We start from the raw sequence: 21,613 nt of genomic DNA, 5'->3' as shown, positions 1-21,613 counted from the left end.
AATCGAAGTCGAATAACTAGGCATACAACCATGTCAGTTATTTTTGTGTCTCCAAAACCTGTCACTTGGGCGTCGGAGCCACAAGACATTTTTTGTGCCTCGTAAAGTTCCATACTCCCTATTCAAGGTGGTTATTTTATTGAAATTTTATTGATTGTTATGTGCTTGACACACAATTTGTTGCTTTCAATTATGAGTGTGTTCAAGTGCGTTGGGTTCTAACAAGTAACACTACTAGCACAGGCAGACCGAGGGAAGGAGGTGGTGTGAACACCCGAGTCGGTGTTAACACTGGAACCCACCTTACTAATGAACCACAACAAATTGTGGTCAAATGTTATTGCAGACCAAATTTGGAAAAAATTGATGAAGGATGGAGTGAAGTCAGAAAGAAAGAAGCGGAAAACAACAAAGATCGATGATGGATGAAGGATGCGAAGATGGAGGGAGAACATGGTATAGCAAAACATATAATAGTTAATCTAAGGACATAGAGTGGGTTCAATGACGTGCAAGTTGGAAAGATCAAGTAAATCGAAAAACGAGAATAGTGGGAAAACAAAAAGAAGGAAGCGGATACCACCGACCTTAGTCAGAGCTAAGGTTGCCGGCTGAATGAAAATTTGAATAAAAATAAGAGACAATCTCACACAAACAATGAGAATCTCTCTCCCTTTCAATGGGAGAGAAGGACTCTCACCAACTGGGGAAAGAAAGTAAGGTTTTGACACAATATCTATTAAGGCTTTTGCTCACACGCACATTTTTTTCATATGTGAACAGTTGACGTTTAACGAATTTCAATTCATTAAATTTGAAACGTTAACTCATGAGGAAAAAAGCCCAAAGTGTTTTGGACCCAAACCCAAACAAATGGTCCGTTATCATACGAAAACTCTTTCCTTTCTGAGTCTCCATCACGGGCTACCTCTCTCTCTCCCCCCCTTCAAATCCCATCATTTCTTCTCTCAAGTCTTCCTCGATTTGTAGGGTTAGGGTTTTCCAATTCACTCTCTGTCGAGTGCATCACCACAAATGGCGATGAGGAGATTCTACAACGAGATCAAGGGGTTGAGCGTGAAGGAATTGCCCGACCACATTAAGCCGATGCTGTCCGTCGATTATGCCAAGAAGGCTGTGCAGAGAGGCTTGGACAACTACCACGCCAAGTACATCCAGACCAGCTCCGTCGATCCTCTCCTCCATGTCTGCTTCGGAGGCATGATCTTCTCCTACCTCGTCGCTCTTCCCGAGGAGCGCCGCCACCTCGAGCACGCCAAGCACGCCAAGGAGCATGGCCATTGACCTCGATCATACGAATGGTATATTCCTAATATTTTTTTATTTTTTTAATTTTTATTCAAATTTTGGATTATTTTTCTTCTTAATTTTATGGGTGAATGATTCGTTTGTTAAAAATTCGATAAATGTGGGTTTTTTTTTCCTTTCAATTGGGTCATTTTAGATTTTCTGATTACAGATGCAGTTTATGTTCCTTATTTATTTGTGGTTCAAAATGGGTTACGGGTGATATTTATTTTATTTTGGGTTGTTGTGTGAGAACATTTCAATGTATATATTTTCGGTCAGTGGATGCTTCAATTGTGTATCTTTTCGTAAATATTTGTTGATTTGATGATGGATTCTACTTGCTTGTCTAATCTAAAGGTGTTGAAGAGGGTGTAGTAATCTAAATATTATATGAGAGGGATTTGATTTGAAAAGTGTAGAAATCTAACTATTTTAAACAATGTTTCACCTTTGTTTGCTTGAAGATGGGATCTTGATTTTCTGTAGACCGTTTGTTTTGTGTGTATTTTGCTGCATTTATTTGCATTGGTAAAAAGGAACAACCGTTGCGGAGAAATACTTTTCAGCCTGTCTTATTTGGCTTGATTGAACTTGTCATGTTGTTGATTTTAAGAATAAAGTTACATACAGATTTGAAATTGACGAAGTGGAAAAAAGAAAAATGTTTTATGTTGGATTTTTCAGTATTCTATGTAATCGCATTATAGAGTAGATTAGATCTTATAGGCTATGTTTGGGTCAGGGATTTGCAAGTCCCAAGGGATTGAAGTTGAGTTATTAAGAAATTGATCACAAAATGTTAGATAGGAGGGATTATAAAAGCCCTCCAGGACCATTACAAAAGCATGTGAGAGGATTTGCAAATCCCTATTTGGAAGGTGTCATTTGCAAATCCCTTTGTGATCCATTCCATACTCACTTGGTCTCAATCCCTTGGAACTTGGCAGTCTTCACTCAAACATAGCCTATACTCCTTGTATTCAACCTACTGTCTTATTTTCCTGCATTAGAGCCTGATTTAGGTTTGAACTGATTGGTTTAATTTGGGTCAGAGCTGTTAGGCTATTCCACATATCCCTATAAGACTTCAATGTATTGATCTTCTGTTCACTTTGCATATAGTTCTAGGCTGGATTGAGTTTCAACCCCTTTTTAATGTATTTCTGTTCAAATTGGTCATAAACCTTTTTCTGAATGTAAAATTTTGGTATATTGAAAGAGGCCCAAAATTACAGGGCACAAATCATTTGGTATGCAATAACGTTGGTTTAGTTAGTACATTGAATTGGCAACATTTTTATCCTTCAACAACACTTTTGCAATTTCTTTTGAGTTAGTACTATTAGGGTGTGTTTGTTGCACCGAACTATCTCGGACTGGACTAGCTGTAAGGACTAAGCTGGATTGGATTGGCTTAGACTAAGCAGGATAAAAATAGTGAAGTGTTTGAAGCAGTGCTGGACTAAATCTCGGACTAAAATATTTTAGTCCCAATATTTTATTTTTTCCATTTTGCAATGGAACTAGACTTTGTAATTTGCTAGTATCCTACAAAACTTTGCCGTATTACCCTTACCCTCTCCCTCTCAACAAAAAAACATCACCCACACTCTCTGCACATACCAAACTGATTCGAATTTCACCTCCAGTTTTTCTGAAGTAATTTGTAGTTTGTAAAACCCATGCCATCTCCGATGAGATCCAACCGATTAATATCGATTTCGAGAATTTGATCAAGCCAAGCCGGGTCGACTCGGCGCAACCCATCTTCAAATCGCGGCTCAGGAGGCTCTTTGACTAGCAGTTCCGAGTGTGCATAGAATATCTTCTGCACAGGAGAAGCCGACTGCTACTGAGTCACCACCGCAGCAGTAGAACTACAGTACCAGCAGGATGGAGCAACTGTCGCCGTCGCGGCCGAGTTCGAGCCGAGCTCCGCTCGAGCTCAGATCTCGGCAGAGCAGAAAGAGAAGAAAGCGAGGAGAGAGGAGGAGGGGAAGGGGGAATGATGGTGGCTCTCGGCGTTTGCGAGAACATAGGAGCAGAGGAAGACGCGAGGGAGTTAGTCCCCACTAATCCCATGGTTCTCGACGGGTCTGCTAGCAAGGGAGTTAGTTCTCGCGAGTCCCTTCTAATCTCATTAAACTTAGTCCTGAACTGTTAACAAACACGGGACTAGACTACTACATAGTCCAGTCCAAGCCAGCGAAAGCTAGTGAGCTCGAACAAACACACCCTTATGTCTTTGCGAGCTTATCTTTTTTTTTTTTTTTTTTTTTAAATTGATTTTTTAACTCTTAAAAGCTGTCAAATATGAATATGGGTAGTTCTCTAATGTAAACAATCCGCTATTTAGGAAAAGAGCGGATAATAGTTTTGCCCCCCGGCACCTTCCCTTCACCCTCTATCCAATGAGTTGAGCTATTGGATAATTATCATGCTTTCAGTGTTTGTTAAAATAAGTTGTTTTTGTCTATGATAATTAGAGGGTTGAGTGAGTGCTAAGTTAACTAACCTTTCCTAGGTCCACTGAGTTATAAGCATTTTCCCTCCATCTATGAATGCACTAGTTGTGTTGGCATGAAACATGGTTTCACAAAAATGATTGAAGACCATAAGCTAATAGGATGGAATTAACCTACCTTTGTTGATAACCATATTTTTTACTAGGCTATAAAATTTCTCTCTGCTTTCTCTGATTGAGAGCTATCTACTATATGGCTTTCCCTGAGTGCCAATATATCATTGTTTGTTGTGCTACTGAATATTCTTCGCCTCTTGGTGTTTCCTTGCGCTTTGGTTATTAGGAAATGACATTTTGACTTTTTAATTTCTGCAGGTTAGTGAGGGCTTTGGGTGTTTCTCCGTCAACACATGGTATCATTGTGATACAATAAAATTCTCTTGGCCGTGGGTATCTTACCTATTACTTTTGAAATTTGACCATTAAATGAGTTATCAGAAATAAACAACGTTTGTCATTTATGCGGACGGTTACTGATTTTGTTATCCGAATGACTCTGTCTTGCTGCCTCTCACATTCTTATTGATGTTTTGATTGTCCTACTTTAGCGTTGGTATTCAGAGGCCTGCATATCCAACTGAATGCTAGTTTGGTTAGGTTTCTGAAATGGCGTTTTCTTGTTGCCTCTTTTGCTACGAACACTTTTGATCTGAACGTAGTTGGCATGAATCTTTCGTTTTTATGCCTTCCTTGATAGGAAACTACTAAACCGTCGCATTCTTAGCAAATTTTGTGATAGTTGCTGGGTGTTATTGCACGACACTTGCATGCATACCAATGTTATCAAGAGTAGGAAGGTAATAGTAGCACAAAATCGAAAGAGGGAAAGATGGATTGTTCTGGAGCGAAAAATTGTTTCGTAATAACTTGATCATGCATTCTTCCAACTTGTTTTAGTCCGTTGATTCTCATTTGAATAATTTGATCATGGCTAGGAAAAGCTAGTGCACGACGATGAAATTGAAGTGTGAAGTCACTCCATTCTCGTTAATGAAGTTGCTGCTGGGACACTCTCAATGCTTTTATTCTCGGCTTATTATTTGCATGTTTTTCAACAGAAATCCCACTCTCAAAACCTCCACTGGTTGAAGCTTTTAACGAAAAGAGCTTTACAAAATTTTTGTTCGATTTGAAAATATAAGTTAGAAAAGAAGCATTGCACTTATTCTTATACAGGCCCTTTATCCAAAGGATCCTCATTTTTGGGTAAAAATGAGGATTTGTTGTAGGGGTTCACTTCACATCGAATTTCAATGATCTGAACTGTTTGTTTTGTAAGCCTCAATTTGTAGATCATCGATACAAAAATTCAATTTAATTTGAAATCATTTATCTGTTTAATTATCATGATGAAGTTTCTTATAGAGCAAAATGTTCGTCAATTTTTTTGAACTCAATTAGATATATCAAATATTTCTAATTGGTTAATATATTGCAAGAATGATCTATGAGGTTCAACTTGAAAAATAGACGAATCAGATCGTTTAAGTTCGATGTGGTATGGATCCTACAATTAGTCACCATTTTTTCAAAAAAATGGAGAACCCTTCCTTTAAAGGTCCCACTGAATTCCAAAACATAATGAATGAAATATCAATCACTTTTTCATTGTTTACATTGATGATGTCCTCATTTATTCAAAGTCAATTGATGAACATTGGAAACATTTAAATATGTTCACCAAAATAATTAAATCAAACGGATTAGTCGTTTCATCTACAAAAATAAAATTGTTTCAAACCAACATAAGATTCTTAAGATACAACATCCATCAATCAACAATTGAATCTATAGACAGAGTCATCCAGTTTGAGATAAATTCCCAAATGAAATCACTGATGAAACCTAATTTCGGAGATTTCTAAGATCATTAAATTATGTTGCAAAATTCTACCCAAAATTGAGAGAACTATGCAAACCATTGTTTGATAGGCTCAAGACTAACCCCTCATCTTGGTCTCCTACTCATACTGCCATAGTCAAACAAATCAAGTCTCATGTCAAGACATTATCCTGTCTTGGAATTCCTATAGTCAATTCAATCAAAATTGTTAAAATTGATGCCTCTGATATTGGTTACGGAGGTATTCTTAAACAATCAACTCATCTTGGTTCTCCTAAACAAATTGTTTGTTTCCATTTAGGAGTCTGGAATCCAGCTCAAAGTAATTATAGTACTATTAAAAAAGAAATACTATTTATAGTACTATGCATATCAAAATTTTAAGATGATTTGCTAAATCAAAATTTTTTAGTAAGAGTCGATTGCAAAAGTACAAAACATGTTTTACAAAAAGATGTTCAAAACATTGCATCAAAACAAATGTTTGCACAATGACAATCAATATTAAGTATTTTTTTTATTTCGAAATTGAATATGTAAGAGGCAGTCAAAACTACATTCCTAATTTCCTAACAAGGGAGTTTCTGCAGGGAAAGAATATCAGGACGAAATCTTGATCAAATGAAGCGTTATGCCTCTTTCAACCCAGTAAAAAAAAAGAATCAATCAAACAAGAGTCAGGCCTTGTACCTTACTCAGCCAGCAGTTCAGTAAACCGTTTTACTCCCTTAGGTTCTACCGTAGGGAATTTCCAACCAAACTATCAGTCAACCTTAGTCAATCCTTATGATCTCTACAAAACCTCAGCAAAACCATTTCAACCAATGAACAATTACAGTCAAACCTCCCCTTACATTCCAAAATCATTTAGTGAATATTTGTTTAGTTACCTGATAGGAGCATATTCATGCGACTTAAATAGCTTGTTCTCGTACATTTACGTTATGTTTCTTTAGTTATTTTAGTACTTTAAGCTATTTTCGTGTGTTTGTAGGTCCAAAGGGCTAAAGGAGCAAAAAGATGCATTTTGGAGACTTTTGGAGCACTTTTGGGCTAAGGACGGATAGCTTATGCTTGAAGCCAAAGTGTTGGACGAAATTGAAGACCTAATTGGAGCCAAAGTGTTGGAACCTTGTTCTCTTTAGTTTTAGGACATTTAAACCTTTCCTAATCCCAATCATGCCATGCATAACACACATCCATTCTAACACATTGTCATTGAACATGCATTTCCTTCATTAGTTAACCCACATGCACTTATCACTTATCATCACCACATATCATATCACTTAATCACTTATCACTTATCATCACCACTTAACCACTTATCATATCATAACCACATATCATATCACTTATCACTTATCACTTAACATAACATCCACCTACTTCACCTACAACATCCACTTCACCTACAACATCCACCTACTTCACCTACAACATCCACCCACTTCACCTACAACATCCACCTACTTCACCTACAACATCCACCCACTTCACCTACAACATCCACCTACTTCACCTACAACATCCACTTCACCTACAACATCCACCTACTTCACCTACAACATCCACCTACTTCACCTACAAATGACATAGCCATATGTTCCCTCCACTACTCCTATAAATACCCTTGCATTCATTCATTCATGAACATCTCATTTCATACACAACACATTACAAACACATTTAACCTTCCCTAGCCGTGAGCTTCCCATCTCTCCCCTTATAATCCAAACACCATTTTTCCATTCCCCTTCCACTTCTCCACCACTCCTCTTCCATTCCACACTTCCATCCCCCAAACCAATTATCCCTAGACCTTATGCTACAATAAAGAGGAAGAGAAGAGAGCCTAAACGTTCATACAATTCAAGTTTGAGTTGTTGGAATGTTTAGGCGTTTCTTTGATTTCAATGTTTAATTTCAATTCTCTTTGTTTTGTATGAGGAACTAAACCCCCCTTTAGCTAGGGGGTGATTCGAAATATATGTTTATGCTTGCATTTTGATTTGATTACTTCTAATTACGTTTCATAAGTTGTGAATTCAACTTGTTTAACTGTTTTATTGATAACCTATTTATGTATGTTTATTGAGAGTGCACACTTAATTTTCATGCATGAATTTGACGCTAGAATATAAGTGAATTTCACCTAATCGTTATGAACTTATATTCACAAGTAGTGGAGGTTGCTTATAAACAATCGCGTTAAACGAATTCTTGGCATAAGTTTCATGCGTATTCCATAGTAACGAATGTCTCGTCAAAACTTATAATCTTCATAGAGCGTAATGATTCTTGCTTGTATCTCTATTATGCAATCATGTAGGGGACTTGTGGGGAATGTTTTGGGTTGTCGTATGCAATCATCCAATTCAATAACGTTAGGAAGATTTGAAGGTTAATTTAAGCGGATCTAATTAACTTGGAGTGTTGAGAATTAATGATTTATTGAAATGCAATTGGAAATCATTTTATTATGCAAGTGTAACATGTGTGGAGATGAACCCCTTGGCTAGCATCCATTCATCCATACTTTCATCATATTCATATTTACATTCTGTCTAGTTTATTAACTTGTTTCGTTATTTCAATTTTTGTCAAGTCCTAAACCCCCCTTTACTTTCTTGTTCTTTAATGCTTAGAATCTGTTTAGTTTATGTTTTAAAGTATTTTTGAATTCTTTGAGTCTAGTATAGTGTTTTATATTGTGTTTTTACATTTTTGAGTCAAATCCAAGTGATTAACAATCCCTCCTAATCCCCGGTCCAGAACGATCCCTACTTACACTTATACTACAAATTGACAAAAAGAGGGTTTAATTTGTGTGCGTATAAATCTCGCATCATTACCCTCCAGATCTTATTCCAAACCTAACACCATCAAAGTTAGCCAAATTCTGGTTTCCCCTAAATTTCCACTACCAGCTAGAAGAGTTATACAAAACCCTTAGATTTTACAAAAGCATTCTCTTTGAAACTGAGTCAATAACCATTAAGCTCATCACCAGTCACACAGATGAAAACAATATCCTTTATCATAATTTACACATTGAAAAATCATGTCAGAAAAGGGATAGGGAATCCCCATTTACAAACACAAGTCCCTTCACACCCAACCACCCAATATTCAATACAATTATTATGATTATATCAATGCATGGACCAATATTTTCCTCTATTAGAAAGAGGATTTCAGTCACTCATGATTTATCAACTTCGACAAGAAATTTCAACCAATACTCCCAGCTTAGTTCTCCAAGTGGTAGTGAGTTCATGGCCCAATTGCTAGTCTCATCCCAGAATCACTCATGCAAAGAATCAACCATTTTCAGTCAAGGTTTATATATATATATATATATATGTATGTATGTATGTATGTATGTATGTATGTATGTATGTATGTATGTATGTATGTATGTATGTATGTATGTATGTATGTATGTATGTATGTATGTATGTATTGTTATAAATAGGCAAAAGTTAGAGAGATAACCTTTGCTAGAGATGGGAGCAAAGTGGGTGCAACGTATCACACTGTTTGTTTTCGTAACTATAACACAAAAGGATTGCAGGTAAAGAGAGGAAGGAAGAGATATTGATATTATTGCTTTCACTTCTTTTCTGTGTCTTGTGATCACACACATAATGCTGTTTATATAGAGCCACATCCATGAAGATTTACAAAAGTGAAATGAGTGCCTTATGAAAAACATCATACAACAGCAAGGCTACTATTCTAAAGTCTTCCTCACCTTTGGCTAAAAACATATGGGTATTCACTCCAACTTTTACAACACTCGCCCTTGGATGCCCACATTTCAACATTAGTTGCCTCGTTAAAACCTTGCTCAGAAAAACCCAGTAGGAAAAAACCATAACAAAGAAAAAAGAGTACAACTTTGCTTGGCTTGTTGATATAATGTTAAGTATGCTTATGTTGCCTCGTTAAAACCTTGATAGGAAAAACCCAGTGGGAAAAATCCTAGTTGAAGGAAAAAGAGTACAACATGCATGTATCATGGATGTTTCCCCTAATATGTATCTTCCCCTGATTCCACATTCTTCAAATTTTTGTGTCCCCAAAACTTATCACTTGAGCATAGGACCCGCAAGACATTTTTTGTGCTTTGTAAAGTTTCATACTCCCTATTCAAGGTGGTTATTTTGTTGAAATTTTGTTGATTGTTATGTGCTTGACACACAATTTGTTGCTTTCAATTATGAGTGTGTTCAAGTGTGTTGGGTTCTAACAAGTAATACTACTAACACAGGCAGACAGAGGGAAGGAGGTGGTGCGAACACTGGAACCCACCTTACTAATGAACCACAACAAATTGTGGTCAAGTGTTATTGCAGACCGAATTTGAAAAGAAATTGATGAAGGATGGAGTGAAGTTAGAGAGAAAGAAGTGGAAAACAACAAAGATCGATGATGGATGAGGGATGTGAAGATGGAGGGAGAACATGGTATATAAAACATATAATAGTTAATATAAGGACATAGAGTGGGTTCAATGACATGTAAGTTGGAAAGATCAAGTAAATCGGAAACGAGAATAGTGGGAAAACAGTAGCATGAAAAAACGAAGGGGAAAACAAAAAGAAGGAAGAGGCTACCATTGACCCTGGCCAGAGCCAGGGTTGGCGGTTGAATGAAAATTTGAAAAAAAATAAGGGATAACCTCACACAAACAATGAGAATCTCTCTCTCAGTGGGAGAGAAGGACTCTCACCGACTAGGGAACGAAAGTAAGGTTTTGACACAGTATTTATTAAGGCTTTTGCACACACGCACATTTTTTTTTCACATGTGAACTGTTGATGTGTAACGAATTTCAATTAGTTAAATTTGAATCGTGAAGTCGTGAGGAAAAAAGCCCAAAGTGTTTTGGGCCCAAACCCAAACAAATGGTACGTTATCAGACAAAACTCTGCCCTTTCTGAGTCTCCATCACCGGCCCTCTCTCTCCCCCCTCAAATCCCATCTTTCTTCTCTCAAGTCTTCCTCGATTTCTAGGGTTAGGGTTTTCCAATTCACTCTCTGTCGAGTGCATCACCAGAAATGGCGATGAGGAGATTCTACAACGAGATCAAGGGGTTGAAGGTGAAGGAATTGCCCGACCACATTAAGCCGATGCTGTCCGTCGATTATGCCAAGAAGGCTGTGCAGAGAGGCTTGGACAACTACCACGCCAAGTACATCCAGACCAGCTCCGTCGATCCTCTCCTCCATGTCTGCTTCGGAGGCATGATCTTCTCCTACCTCGTCGCTCTTCCCGAGGAGCGCCGCCACCTCGAGCACGCCAAGCACGCCAAGGAGCACGGCCATTGACCTCGATCATACGAATGGTATATTCCTAATATTTTTTAATTTTTTTAATTTTTATTCAATTTTTGGATTGTTTTTCTTCTTAATTTTATGGGTGAATGATTCGTTTGTTAAAAATTCGATAAATGTGGGTTTTTTGTTTTTCTTTCAATTGGGTCATTTTAAATTTTCTGATTACAGATGCAGTTTATGTTCCTTATTTATTTGTGGTTCAAAACGGGTTACCGGGTGATATTTATTTTATTTTGGGTTGTTGTGTGAGAACATTTCAATGTATATATTTTGGGTCAGTGGATGCTTCAATTTTGTATCTTTTCGTAAATATTTGTTGATTTGATGATGGGTTCTACTTGCTTGTCTAATCTAACCTAGTTTCTTATTTTCCTGCATTAGAGCCTGATTTAGGTTTGAACTGATTGGTTTAATTTGGGTCAGAGCTGTTAGGCTATTCCACATATCCCTATAAGACTTCAATGTATTCCTTACCGATTGATCTTCTGTTCACTTTGCATATAGTTCTAGGCTGGATTGAGTTTCAACCCCTTTTTAATGTATTTCTGTTCAAATTGGTCATTAACCTTTTTCTGAATGTAAAATTTTGGTATATTAAAAGAGGGCCAGAATTACAGGGCACAAATGTCATCATTTGGTATGCAATAACGTTGGTTTAGTTAGTACATTGAATTGGCAACATTTTTATCCTTCAACAACACTTTTGCAATTTCTTTTGAGTTAATACTATTAGGGTGTGTTTGTTGCACCGGACTGTGTTGGACTGGACTAGCTGCAGGGACTAAGCTGGATTGGATTGGCTTAGACTAAGCAAGATAAAAATAGGGAAGTGTTTGATGCAGTGCTGGACTAAATCTCGGACTAAAATATTTTAGTCCCAATATTTTATTTTTTCCATTTTGCAATGGAACTAGACTTTGTAATTTGCTAGTATCCTACAAAACTTTGCCGTATTACCCTTACCCTCTCCCTCTCTACAAAAAAACATCACACACATCACCCACAACCTCTGCACATACCAAACTGATTCGAATTTCACCTCCAGTTTTTTTCTGAAGTAATTTGTAGTTTGTAAAACCCGTGCCATTTCCGATGAGATCCAATCGATTAATATCGATTTCGAGAATTTGATCAAGCAAAGCCGGGTCAACTCGGCGCAACCCATCTTCAAATCGCAGCTCAGGAGGCTCTTTGACTAGCAGTTCCGAGTGTGCTTAGAATATCTTCTGCACAGGAGAAGCCGACTGCTACTAAGTCGTCGCCGCAACAGTTGAACTACAGTACCAGCAGGATGGAGCAACTGTCGCCATCGCGGCCGAGTTCGAGCCGAGCTTGAGCCGAGCTCGGATCCCGGCAGAGCAAAAAGAGAAGAAAGCGAGGAGAGAGGAGGGGAAGGGGGAATTGGCGAGGGGGAATGATGGTGGCTCTCGGCGTTTGTGAAAACATAGGAGCAGAGGAAGACACGAGGGAGTTAGTCCCCGCTAATCCCATGGTTCTCGACGGGTCTGCTAGCGAGGGAGTTAGTCCTCGTGAGTCCCTTCTAATCTCATTAAACTTAGTCCCGAACTGTTAACAAACACGGGACTAGACTACTACATAGTCCAGTCCAAGCCAGCGAAAGCTAGTGAGCTCAAACAAACACATCCTTACGTCTTTGCGAGCTTATCTTCTTTTTTTCTTTTTTTTTTAATTTTATTTTTTAACTCTTAAAAGCTGTCAAATATGAATATGGGTAGTTCTCTAATGTAAACAATCCCCTATTTAGGAAAAGAGCGGATAATAGTTTTGCCCCCCGGCACCTTCCCTTCACTCTCTATCCAATGAGTTGAGCTATTGGATAATTATCATGCTTTCAGTGTTTGTTAAAATAAATTGTTTTTGTCTATCATAATTAGAGGGATGAGTGAGTGCTGAGTTAACTAACCTTTCCTAGGTCCACTGAGTTATAAGCATTTTCCCTCCATCTATGAATGCACTAGTTGTGTTGGCATGAAACGTGGTTTCACAAAAATGATTGAAGACCATAAGCTAATAGGATGGAATTAACCTACCTTTGTTGATAACCATATTTTTTACTAGGCTATAAAATTTCTCTATGCTTTCTCTGATTGAGAGCTATCTACCATATGGCTTTCCCTGAGTGCCAATATATCATTGTTTGTTGTGCTACTGAATATTCTTCGCCTCTTGGTGTTTTTTTGCGCTTTGGTTATTAGGAAATGACATTTTGACTTTTTAATTTCTGCAGGTTAGTGAGGGCTTTGGGTGTTTCTCCGACAACACATGGTATCATTGTGATACAATAAAATTCTCTTGGCCGTGGGTATCTTACCTATTACTTCTGAAATTTGACCATTAAATGAGTTATCAGGAATAAACAACGTTTGTCATTATGCGGACGGTTACTGATTTTGTTATCCGAATGACTCTGTCTTGCTGCCTCTCACATTCTTATTGATGTTTTGATTGTCCTACTTTAGTGTTGGTATTCAGAGGCCTGCATATCTAACTGAATGCTAGTTTGGTTAGGTTTCTGAAAGGGCGTTTTCTTGTTGCCTCTTTTGCTACGAACACTTTTGATCTGAACGTGGTTGGCATGAATCTTTCGTTTTTATGCCTTCCTTGATAGGAAACTACTAAACCGTCGCATTCTTAGCAAATTTTGTGATAGTTGCTGGGTGTTATTGCACGACACTTGCATGCATACCAATGTTCTCAAGAGTAGGAAGGTAATAGTAGCACAAAATCGAAAGAGGGAAAGATGGATTGTTCTGGAGCGAAAAATTGTTTCGGAATAACTTGATCATGCACTCTTCCGCACTCTTCCAACTTGTTTTAGTCCGTTGATTCTCCTTTGAATAATTTGATCATGGCTAGGAAAAGCTAGTGCACGACGATGAAATTGAAGTGTGAAGTCACTCCATTCTCGTTAATGAAGTTGCTGCTGGGACACTCTCAATGCTTTTATTCTCGGCTTATTATTTGCATGTTTGTCAACAGAAATCCCACTCTCAAAACCTCCACTGGTTGAAGCTTTTAACGAAAAGAGCTTTACAAAATTTTTGTTCGATTTGAAAATATAAGTCAGAAAAGAAGCATTGCACTTATTCTTATACAGGCCCTTTATCCAAAGGGATCCTCATTTTTGGGTAAAAATGAGGATTTGTTGTAGGGGGTTCACTTCACATCGAATTTCAACGATCCGAATTGTTTGTTTTGTAAGCCTCAATTTGTAGATCATCGATACAAAAATTCAATTTAATTTGAAACCATTTATCTGTTTAATTATCATGATGAAGTTTTATTGTTTCTTATAGAGCAAAATGTTCGTCAATTTTTTTGAACTCAATTAGATATCACAAATATTTCTAATTGGTTAATATATTGCGAGAATGATCTATGAGGTTCAACTTGAAAAATAGACGAATCAGATCGTTTAAGTTCGATGTGGTGTGGACCCCACAACTAGTCACCATTTTTTCAAAAAAATGGAGAACCCTTCCTTTAAAGGTCCCACTGAATTCCAAAACATAATGAATGAAATATCAATCACTTTTTCATTGTTTACATTGATGATGTCCTCATTTATTCAAAGTCAATTGATGAACATTGGAAACATTTAAATATGTTCACCAAAATAATTAAATCAAACGGATTAGTCGTTTCATCTACAAAAATAAAATTGTTTCAAACCAACATAAGATTCTTAAGATACAACATCCATCAATCAACAATTGAACCTATAGACAGAGTCATCCAGTTTGCAGATAAATTCCCAAATGAAATCACTGATGAAACCTAATTCCGGAGATTTCTAAGATCATTAAATTATGTTGCAGAATTCTATCCAAAATTGAGAGAACTATGCAACCATTGTTTGATAGGCTCAAGACTAACCCCTCATCTTGGTCCCCTACTCATACTGCCAAAGTCAAACAAATCAAGTCTCATGTCAAGACATTATCCTGTCTTGGTATTCCTATAGTCAATTCAATCAAAAATGTAAAAATTGATGCCTCTGATATTGGTTACGGAGGTATTCTTAAACAATCAACTCATCTTGGTTCTCCTAAACAAATTGTTTGTTTCCATTTAATAGTTTGGAATCCAGCTCAAAGTAATTATAGTACTATTAAAAAAGAAATACTATCTATAGTACTATGCATATCAAAATTTTAAGATGATTTGCTAAATCAAAATTTTTTAGTAAGAGTCGATTGCAAAAGTACAAAACATGTTTTACAAAAAGATGTTCAAAACATTGCATCAAAACAAATTTTTGCACAATGACAATCAATATTAAGTATTTTTTTTATTTCGAAATTGAATATGTAAGAGGCAGTCAAAACTACATTCCTAATTTCCTAACAAGGGAGTTTTTGCAGGGAAAGAATATCAGGACGAAATCCTGATCAAATGAAGCTTTATGCTTCTTTCAACCCAGTAAAAAAATAAAGATTCAATCAAACAAGAGTCAGGCCTTGTACCTTACTCAGCCAGCAGTTCAGTAAACCGTTTTACTCCCTTAGGTACTACCGTAGGGAATTTCCAACCAAACTATCAGTCAACCATAGTCAATCCTTATGATCTCTACAAAACCACAACAAAACCATTTCAACCAATGAACAATTACAGTCAAACCACCCCTTACATTCCAAAATCATTTAGTGAATATTTGTTTAGTTACCCTCCAGATCTTATTCCAAACCCAACACCATCAAAGTTAGCCAAATTCTGGTTTCCCCTAAATTTCCACTACCAACTAGAAGAGTCATACAAAACCCTTAGATTTTACAAAAGCATTCTCTTTGAAACTGAGTCAATAACCATTAAGCTCATCACCAGTCACACAGACGAAAACAACATCCTTTATCATAATTTACACATTGAAAAATCATGTCAGAAAAGGGATAGGGAATCCCCATTTACAAACACAAGTCCCTTCACACCCAACCACCCAATATTCAATACAGTTATTATGATTATATCAATGCATGGACCAATATTTTCCTCTATCAGAAAGAGGATTTCAGTCACTCATGATTTATCAACTTCGACAAGAAATTTCATCCAATACTCCCAGCCTAGTTCTCCAAGTGGTGGTCAGTTCATGGCCCAATTGCCAGTCTCATCCCAGAATCACTCATGCAAAGAATCAACCATTTTCAGTCAAGGTTTATATATATATATATGTATGTATGTATGTATGTATGTATGTATTGTTATAAATAGGCAAAAGTTAGAGAGATAACCTTTGCTAGAGATTGGAGCAAAGTGGGTGCAACGTATCACACTGTTTGTTTTCGTAACTATAACACAAAAGGATTGCAGGTAAAGAGAGGAAGGAAGAGATATTGATATTATTGCTTTCACTTCTTTTCTGTGTCTTGTGATCACACACAAAATGCTCTTTATATAGAGCCACATCCATGAAGATTTACAAAAGTGAAATGAGTGCCTTATGAAAAACATCATACAACAGCAAGGCTACTATTCTAAAGTCTTCCTCACCTTTGGCTAAAAACATATGGGTATTCACTCTAACTTTTACAACACTCGCCCTTGGATGCCCACATTTCAACATTAGTTGCCTAGTTAAAACCTTGCTCAGAAAAACCCTGTAGGAAAAAACCATAACAAAGAAAAAAGAGTACAACTTTGCTTGGCTTGTTGATATAATGTTAAGTATGCTTATGTTGCCTCGTTAAAACCTTGATAGGAAAAACCCAGTGGGAAAAATCCTAGTTGAAGGAAAAAGAGTACAACATGCATGTATCATAGATGTTTCCCCTAATATGTATCTTCCCCTGATTCCACATTCTTCAAATTTTTGTGTCCCCAAAACTTATCACTTGAGCATAGGACCCGCAAGACATTTTTTGTGCTTTGTAAAGTTTCATACTCCCTATTCAGGGTGGTTATTTTGTTGAAATTTTGTTGATTGTTATGTGCTTGACACACAATTTGTTGCTTTCAATTATGAGTGTGTTCAAGTGTGTTGGGTTCTAACAAGTAATACTACTAACACAGGCAGACATAGGGAAGGAGGTGGTGTGAACACTGGAACCCACCTTACTAATGAACCACAACAAATTATGGTCAAATGTTATTGCAGACCGAGTTTGAAAAGAAATTGATGGAGGATGGAGTGAAGTTAGAGAGAAAGAAGTGGAAAACAACAAAGATCGATGATGGATAAGGGATGTGAAGATGGAGGCAGAACATGGTATATAAAACATATAATAGTTAATATAAGGACATAGAGTGGGTTCAATGACATGTAAGTTGGAAAGAAAGATCAAGTAAATTGGAAACGAGAATAGTGGGAAAACAGTAGCATGAAAAAAGGAAGGGGAAAACAAAAAGAAGGAAGAGGCTACCACTGACCCTGGCCAGAGCCAGGGTTGGCGGTTGAATGAAAATTTGAAAAAAAATAAGGGACAACCTCACACAAACAATGAGAATCTCTCTTTCAGTGGGAGAGAAGGACTCTCACCGACTGGGGAACGAAAGTAAGGTTTTGACACAGTATCTATTAAGGCTTTTGCACACACGCACATTTTTTTTCTTCACATGTGAACTGTTGATGTTTAACGAATTTCAATTAGTTAAATTTGAATCGTGAAGTCGCGAGGAAAAAAGCCCAAAGTGTTTCGGGCCCAAACCCAAACAAATGGTACGTTATCATACAAAACTCTGCCCTTTCTGAGTCTCCATCACCGGCCCTCTCTCTCCCCCCTCAAATCCCATCTTTCTTCTCTCAAGTCTTCCTCGATTTCTAGGGTTAGGGTTTTCCAATTCACTCTCTGTCGAGTGCATCACCAGAAATGGCGATGAGGAGATTCTACAACGAGATCAAGGGGTTGAAGGTGAAGGAATTGCCCGACCACATTAAGCCGATGCTGTCCGTCGATTATGCCAAGAAGGCTGTGCAGAGAGGCTTGGACAACTACCACGCCAAGTACATCCAGACCAGCTCCGTCGATCCTCTCCTCCATGTCTGCTTCGGAGGCATGATCTTCTCCTACCTCGTCGCTCTTCCCGAGGAGCGCCGCCACCTCGAGCACGCCAAGCACGCCAAGGAGCACGGGCATTGACCTCGATCATACGAATGGTATATTCCTAATATTTTTTAATTTTTTTAATTTTTATTCAATTTTTGGATTGTTTTTCTTCTTAATTTTATGGGTGAATGATTCGTTTGTTAAAAATTCGATAAATGTGGGTTTTTTTTTTTCTTGCAATTGGGTCATTTTAAATTTTCTGATTACAGATGCAGTTTATGTTCCTTATTTATTTGTGGTTCAAAACGGGTTACCGGGTCATATTTATTTTATTTTGGGTTGTTGTGTGAGAACATTTCAATGTATATATTTTGGGTCAGTGGATGCTTCAATTTTGTATCTTTTCGTAAATATTTGTTGATTTGATGATGGGTTCTACTTGCTTGTCTAATCTAACCTAGTGTCTTATTTTCCTGCATTAGAGCCTGATTTAGGTTTGAACTGATTGGTTTAATTTGGGTCAGAGCTGTTAGGCTATTCCACATACCCCTATAAGACTTCAATGTATTCCTTACCGATTGATCTTCTGTTCACTTTGCATATAGTTCTAGGCTGGATTGAGTTTCAACCCCTTTTTAATGTATTTCTGTTCAAATTGGTCATAAACCTTTTTCGGAAAGAGGGCCAGAATTACAGGGCACAAATGTCATCATTTGGTATGCAATAACGTTGGTTTAGTTAGTACATTGAATTGGCAACATTTTTATCCTTCAACAACACTTTTGCAATTTCTTGTAAGTTAATACTATTAGGATATGTTTGTTGCACCGGACTGTGTTGGACTGGACTAGCTGCAAGGACTAAGCTGGATTGGATTGACTTAGACTAAGCAGGATAAAAATAGGGAAGTGTTTGATGCAGTGCTGGACTAAATCTCGGACTAAAATATTTTAGTCCCAATATTTTATTTTTTCCATTTTGCAATGGAACTAGACTTTGTAATTTGCTAGTATCCTACAAAACTTTGCCGTATTACCCTTACCCTCTCCCTCTCAACAAAAAAACATCACCCACATCACCCACAACCTCTGCACATACCAAACTGATTCGAATTTCACCTCCAGTTTTTTTCCTAAGTAATTTGTAGTTTGTAAAACCCGTGCCATTTCCGATGAGATCCAACCGATTAATATCGATTTTGAGAATTTGATCGAGCCAAGCTAGGTCGACTCGGCGCAACCCATCTTCAAATCGCAGCTCAGGAGGCTCTTTGACTAGCAGTTCCGAGTGTGCTTAGAATATCTTCTGCACAGGAGAAGCCGACTGCTACTAAGTTGCCGCTGCAGCATTAGAACTACAGTACCAGCAGGATGGAGCAGCTGTCGTTGTCGCGGCCGAGTTTGAGCGGAGCTCGGATCCCGGCGGAGCAAAAAGAGAAGAAAGCGAGGAGAGAGGAGGGGAAGGGGGAATTGGTGAGGGGGAATGATGGTGGCTATCGGCGTTTTTGAAAACATAGGAGCAGAGGAAGACGCGAGGGAGTTAGTCCTCGCTAATCCCATGGTTCTCGACGGGTCTGCTAGCAAGAGAGTTAGTCCTCGCGAGTCCCTTCTAATCTCATTAAACTTAGTACCAAACTGTTAACAAACATGGGACTAGACTACTACATAGTCCAGTCCAAGCCAGCGAAAGCTAGTGAGCTCAAACAAACACACCCTTATGTCTTTGCGAGCTTATCTTCTTCTTTTTTTTTTTTTTTTTTTAAATTTATTTTTTAACTCTTAAAAGTTGTCAAATATGAATATGGGTAGTTCTCTAATGTAAACAATCCGCTATTTAGGAAAAGAGCGGATAATAGTTTTGCCCCCCGGCACCTTCCCTTCACCCTCTATCCAATGAGTTGAGCTATTGGATAATTATCATGCTTTCACTGTTTGTTAAAATAAGTTGTTTTTGTCTATGATAATTAGAGGGTTGAGTGAGTGCTAAGTTAACTAACCTTTCCTAGGTCCACTGAGTTATAAGCATTTTCCCTCCATCTATGAATGCACTAGTTGTGTTGGCATGAAACATGGTTTCACAAAAATGATTGAAGACCATAAGCTAATAGGATGGAATTAACCTACCTTTGTTGATAACCATATTTTTTACTAGGCTATAAAATTTCTCTCTGCTTTCTCTGATTGAGAGCTATCTACTATATGGCTTTCCCTGAGTGCCAATATATCATTGTTTGTTGTGCTACTGAATATTCTTCGCCTCTTGGTGTTTCCTTGCGCTTTGGTTATTAGGAAATGACATTTTGACTTTTTAATTTCTGCAGGTTAGTGAGGGCTTTGGGTGTTTCTCCGTCAACACATGGTATCATTGTGATACAATAAAATTCTCTTGGCCGTGGGTATCTTACCTATTACTTTTGAAATTTGACCATTAAATGAGTTATCAGAAATAAACAACGTTTGTCATTTATGCGGACGGTTACTGATTTTGTTATCCGAATGACTCTGTCTTGCTGCCTCTCACATTCTTATTGATGTTTTGATTGTCCTACTTTAGCGTTGGTATTCAGAGGCCTGCATATCCAACTGAATGCTAGTTTGGTTAGGTTTCTGAAATGGCGTTTTCTTGTTGCCTCTTTTGCTACGAACACTTTTGATCTGAACGTAGTTGGCATGAATCTTTCGTTTTTATGCCTTCCTTGATAGGAAACTACTAAACCGTCGCATTCTTAGCAAATTTTGTGATAGTTGCTGGGTGTTATTGCACGACACTTGCATGCATACCAATGTTATCAAGAGTAGGAAGGTAATAGTAGCACAAAATCGAAAGAGGGAAAGATGGATTGTTCTGGAGCGAAAAATTGTTTCGTAATAACTTGATCATGCATTCTTCCAACTTGTTTTAGTCCGTTGATTCTCATTTGAATAATTTGATCATGGCTAGGAAAAGCTAGTGCACGACGATGAAATTGAAGTGTGAAGTCACTCCATTCTCGTTAATGAAGTTGCTGCTGGGACACTCTCAATGCTTTTATTCTCGGCTTATTATTTGCATGTTTTTCAACAGAAATCCCACTCTCAAAACCTCCACTGGTTGAAGCTTTTAACGAAAAGAGCTTTACAAAATTTTTGTTCGATTTGAAAATATAAGTTAGAAAAGAAGCATTGCACTTATTCTTATACAGGCCCTTTATCCAAAGGATCCTCATTTTTGGGTAAAAATGAGGATTTGTTGTAGGGGTTCACTTCACATCGAATTTCAATGATCTGAACTGTTTGTTTTGTAAGCCTCAATTTGTAGATCATCGATACAAAAATTCAATTTAATTTGAAATCATTTATCTGTTTAATTATCATGATGAAGTTTCTTATAGAGCAAAATGTTCGTCAATTTTTTTGAACTCAATTAGATATATCAAATATTTCTAATTGGTTAATATATTGCAAGAATGATCTATGAGGTTCAACTTGAAAAATAGACGAATCAGATCGTTTAAGTTCGATGTGGTATGGATCCTACAATTAGTCACCATTTTTTCAAAAAAATGGAGAACCCTTCCTTTAAAGGTCCCACTGAATTCCAAAACAT

At 37.4% G+C, this 21,613-nt stretch overlaps 3 protein-coding genes across 3 annotated transcripts; all 3 read left to right on the top strand.

Moving 5' to 3' along the window:
• Positions 1-989: 989 nt before the first annotated feature.
• LOC103940715 lies at positions 990-4,344 on the top strand. The gene is made up of 2 exons (XM_048567739.1): positions 990-1,322; positions 4,151-4,344. Exon 1 carries the CDS (start codon positions 1,036-1,038, stop codon positions 1,303-1,305), a length of 270 nt encoding a protein of 89 aa, XP_048423696.1. The 5' UTR covers positions 990-1,035; the 3' UTR covers positions 1,306-1,322; positions 4,151-4,344.
• A 6,401-nt stretch (positions 4,345-10,745) lies between these two features.
• Positions 10,746-13,563, top strand: LOC125469849. The gene is made up of 2 exons (XM_048567859.1): positions 10,746-11,032; positions 13,273-13,563. The coding sequence occupies exon 1, from the start codon at positions 10,746-10,748 to the stop codon at positions 11,013-11,015; it is 270 nt and encodes an 89-aa protein (XP_048423816.1). The 3' UTR covers positions 11,016-11,032; positions 13,273-13,563.
• A 4,273-nt stretch (positions 13,564-17,836) lies between these two features.
• Positions 17,837-20,542, top strand: LOC125469858. The gene is made up of 2 exons (XM_048567883.1): positions 17,837-18,138; positions 20,349-20,542. Exon 1 carries the CDS (start codon positions 17,852-17,854, stop codon positions 18,119-18,121), a length of 270 nt encoding a protein of 89 aa, XP_048423840.1. The 5' UTR covers positions 17,837-17,851; the 3' UTR covers positions 18,122-18,138; positions 20,349-20,542.
• The last annotated feature ends 1,071 nt before the right edge of the window (positions 20,543-21,613 follow it).

Source organism: the organism of the source record quoted next, unplaced genomic scaffold (assembly GCF_019419815.1).
Source record: "Pyrus x bretschneideri cultivar Hongxiangsu unplaced genomic scaffold, Pyrus_bretschneideri_v1 Contig46, whole genome shotgun sequence".
Lineage (NCBI taxonomy): Eukaryota > Viridiplantae > Streptophyta > Magnoliopsida > Rosales > Rosaceae > Pyrus > Pyrus x bretschneideri.
Note: the sequence above shows the minus strand (reverse complement) of the source record. Positions and strands in the feature narration are given on the sequence as shown.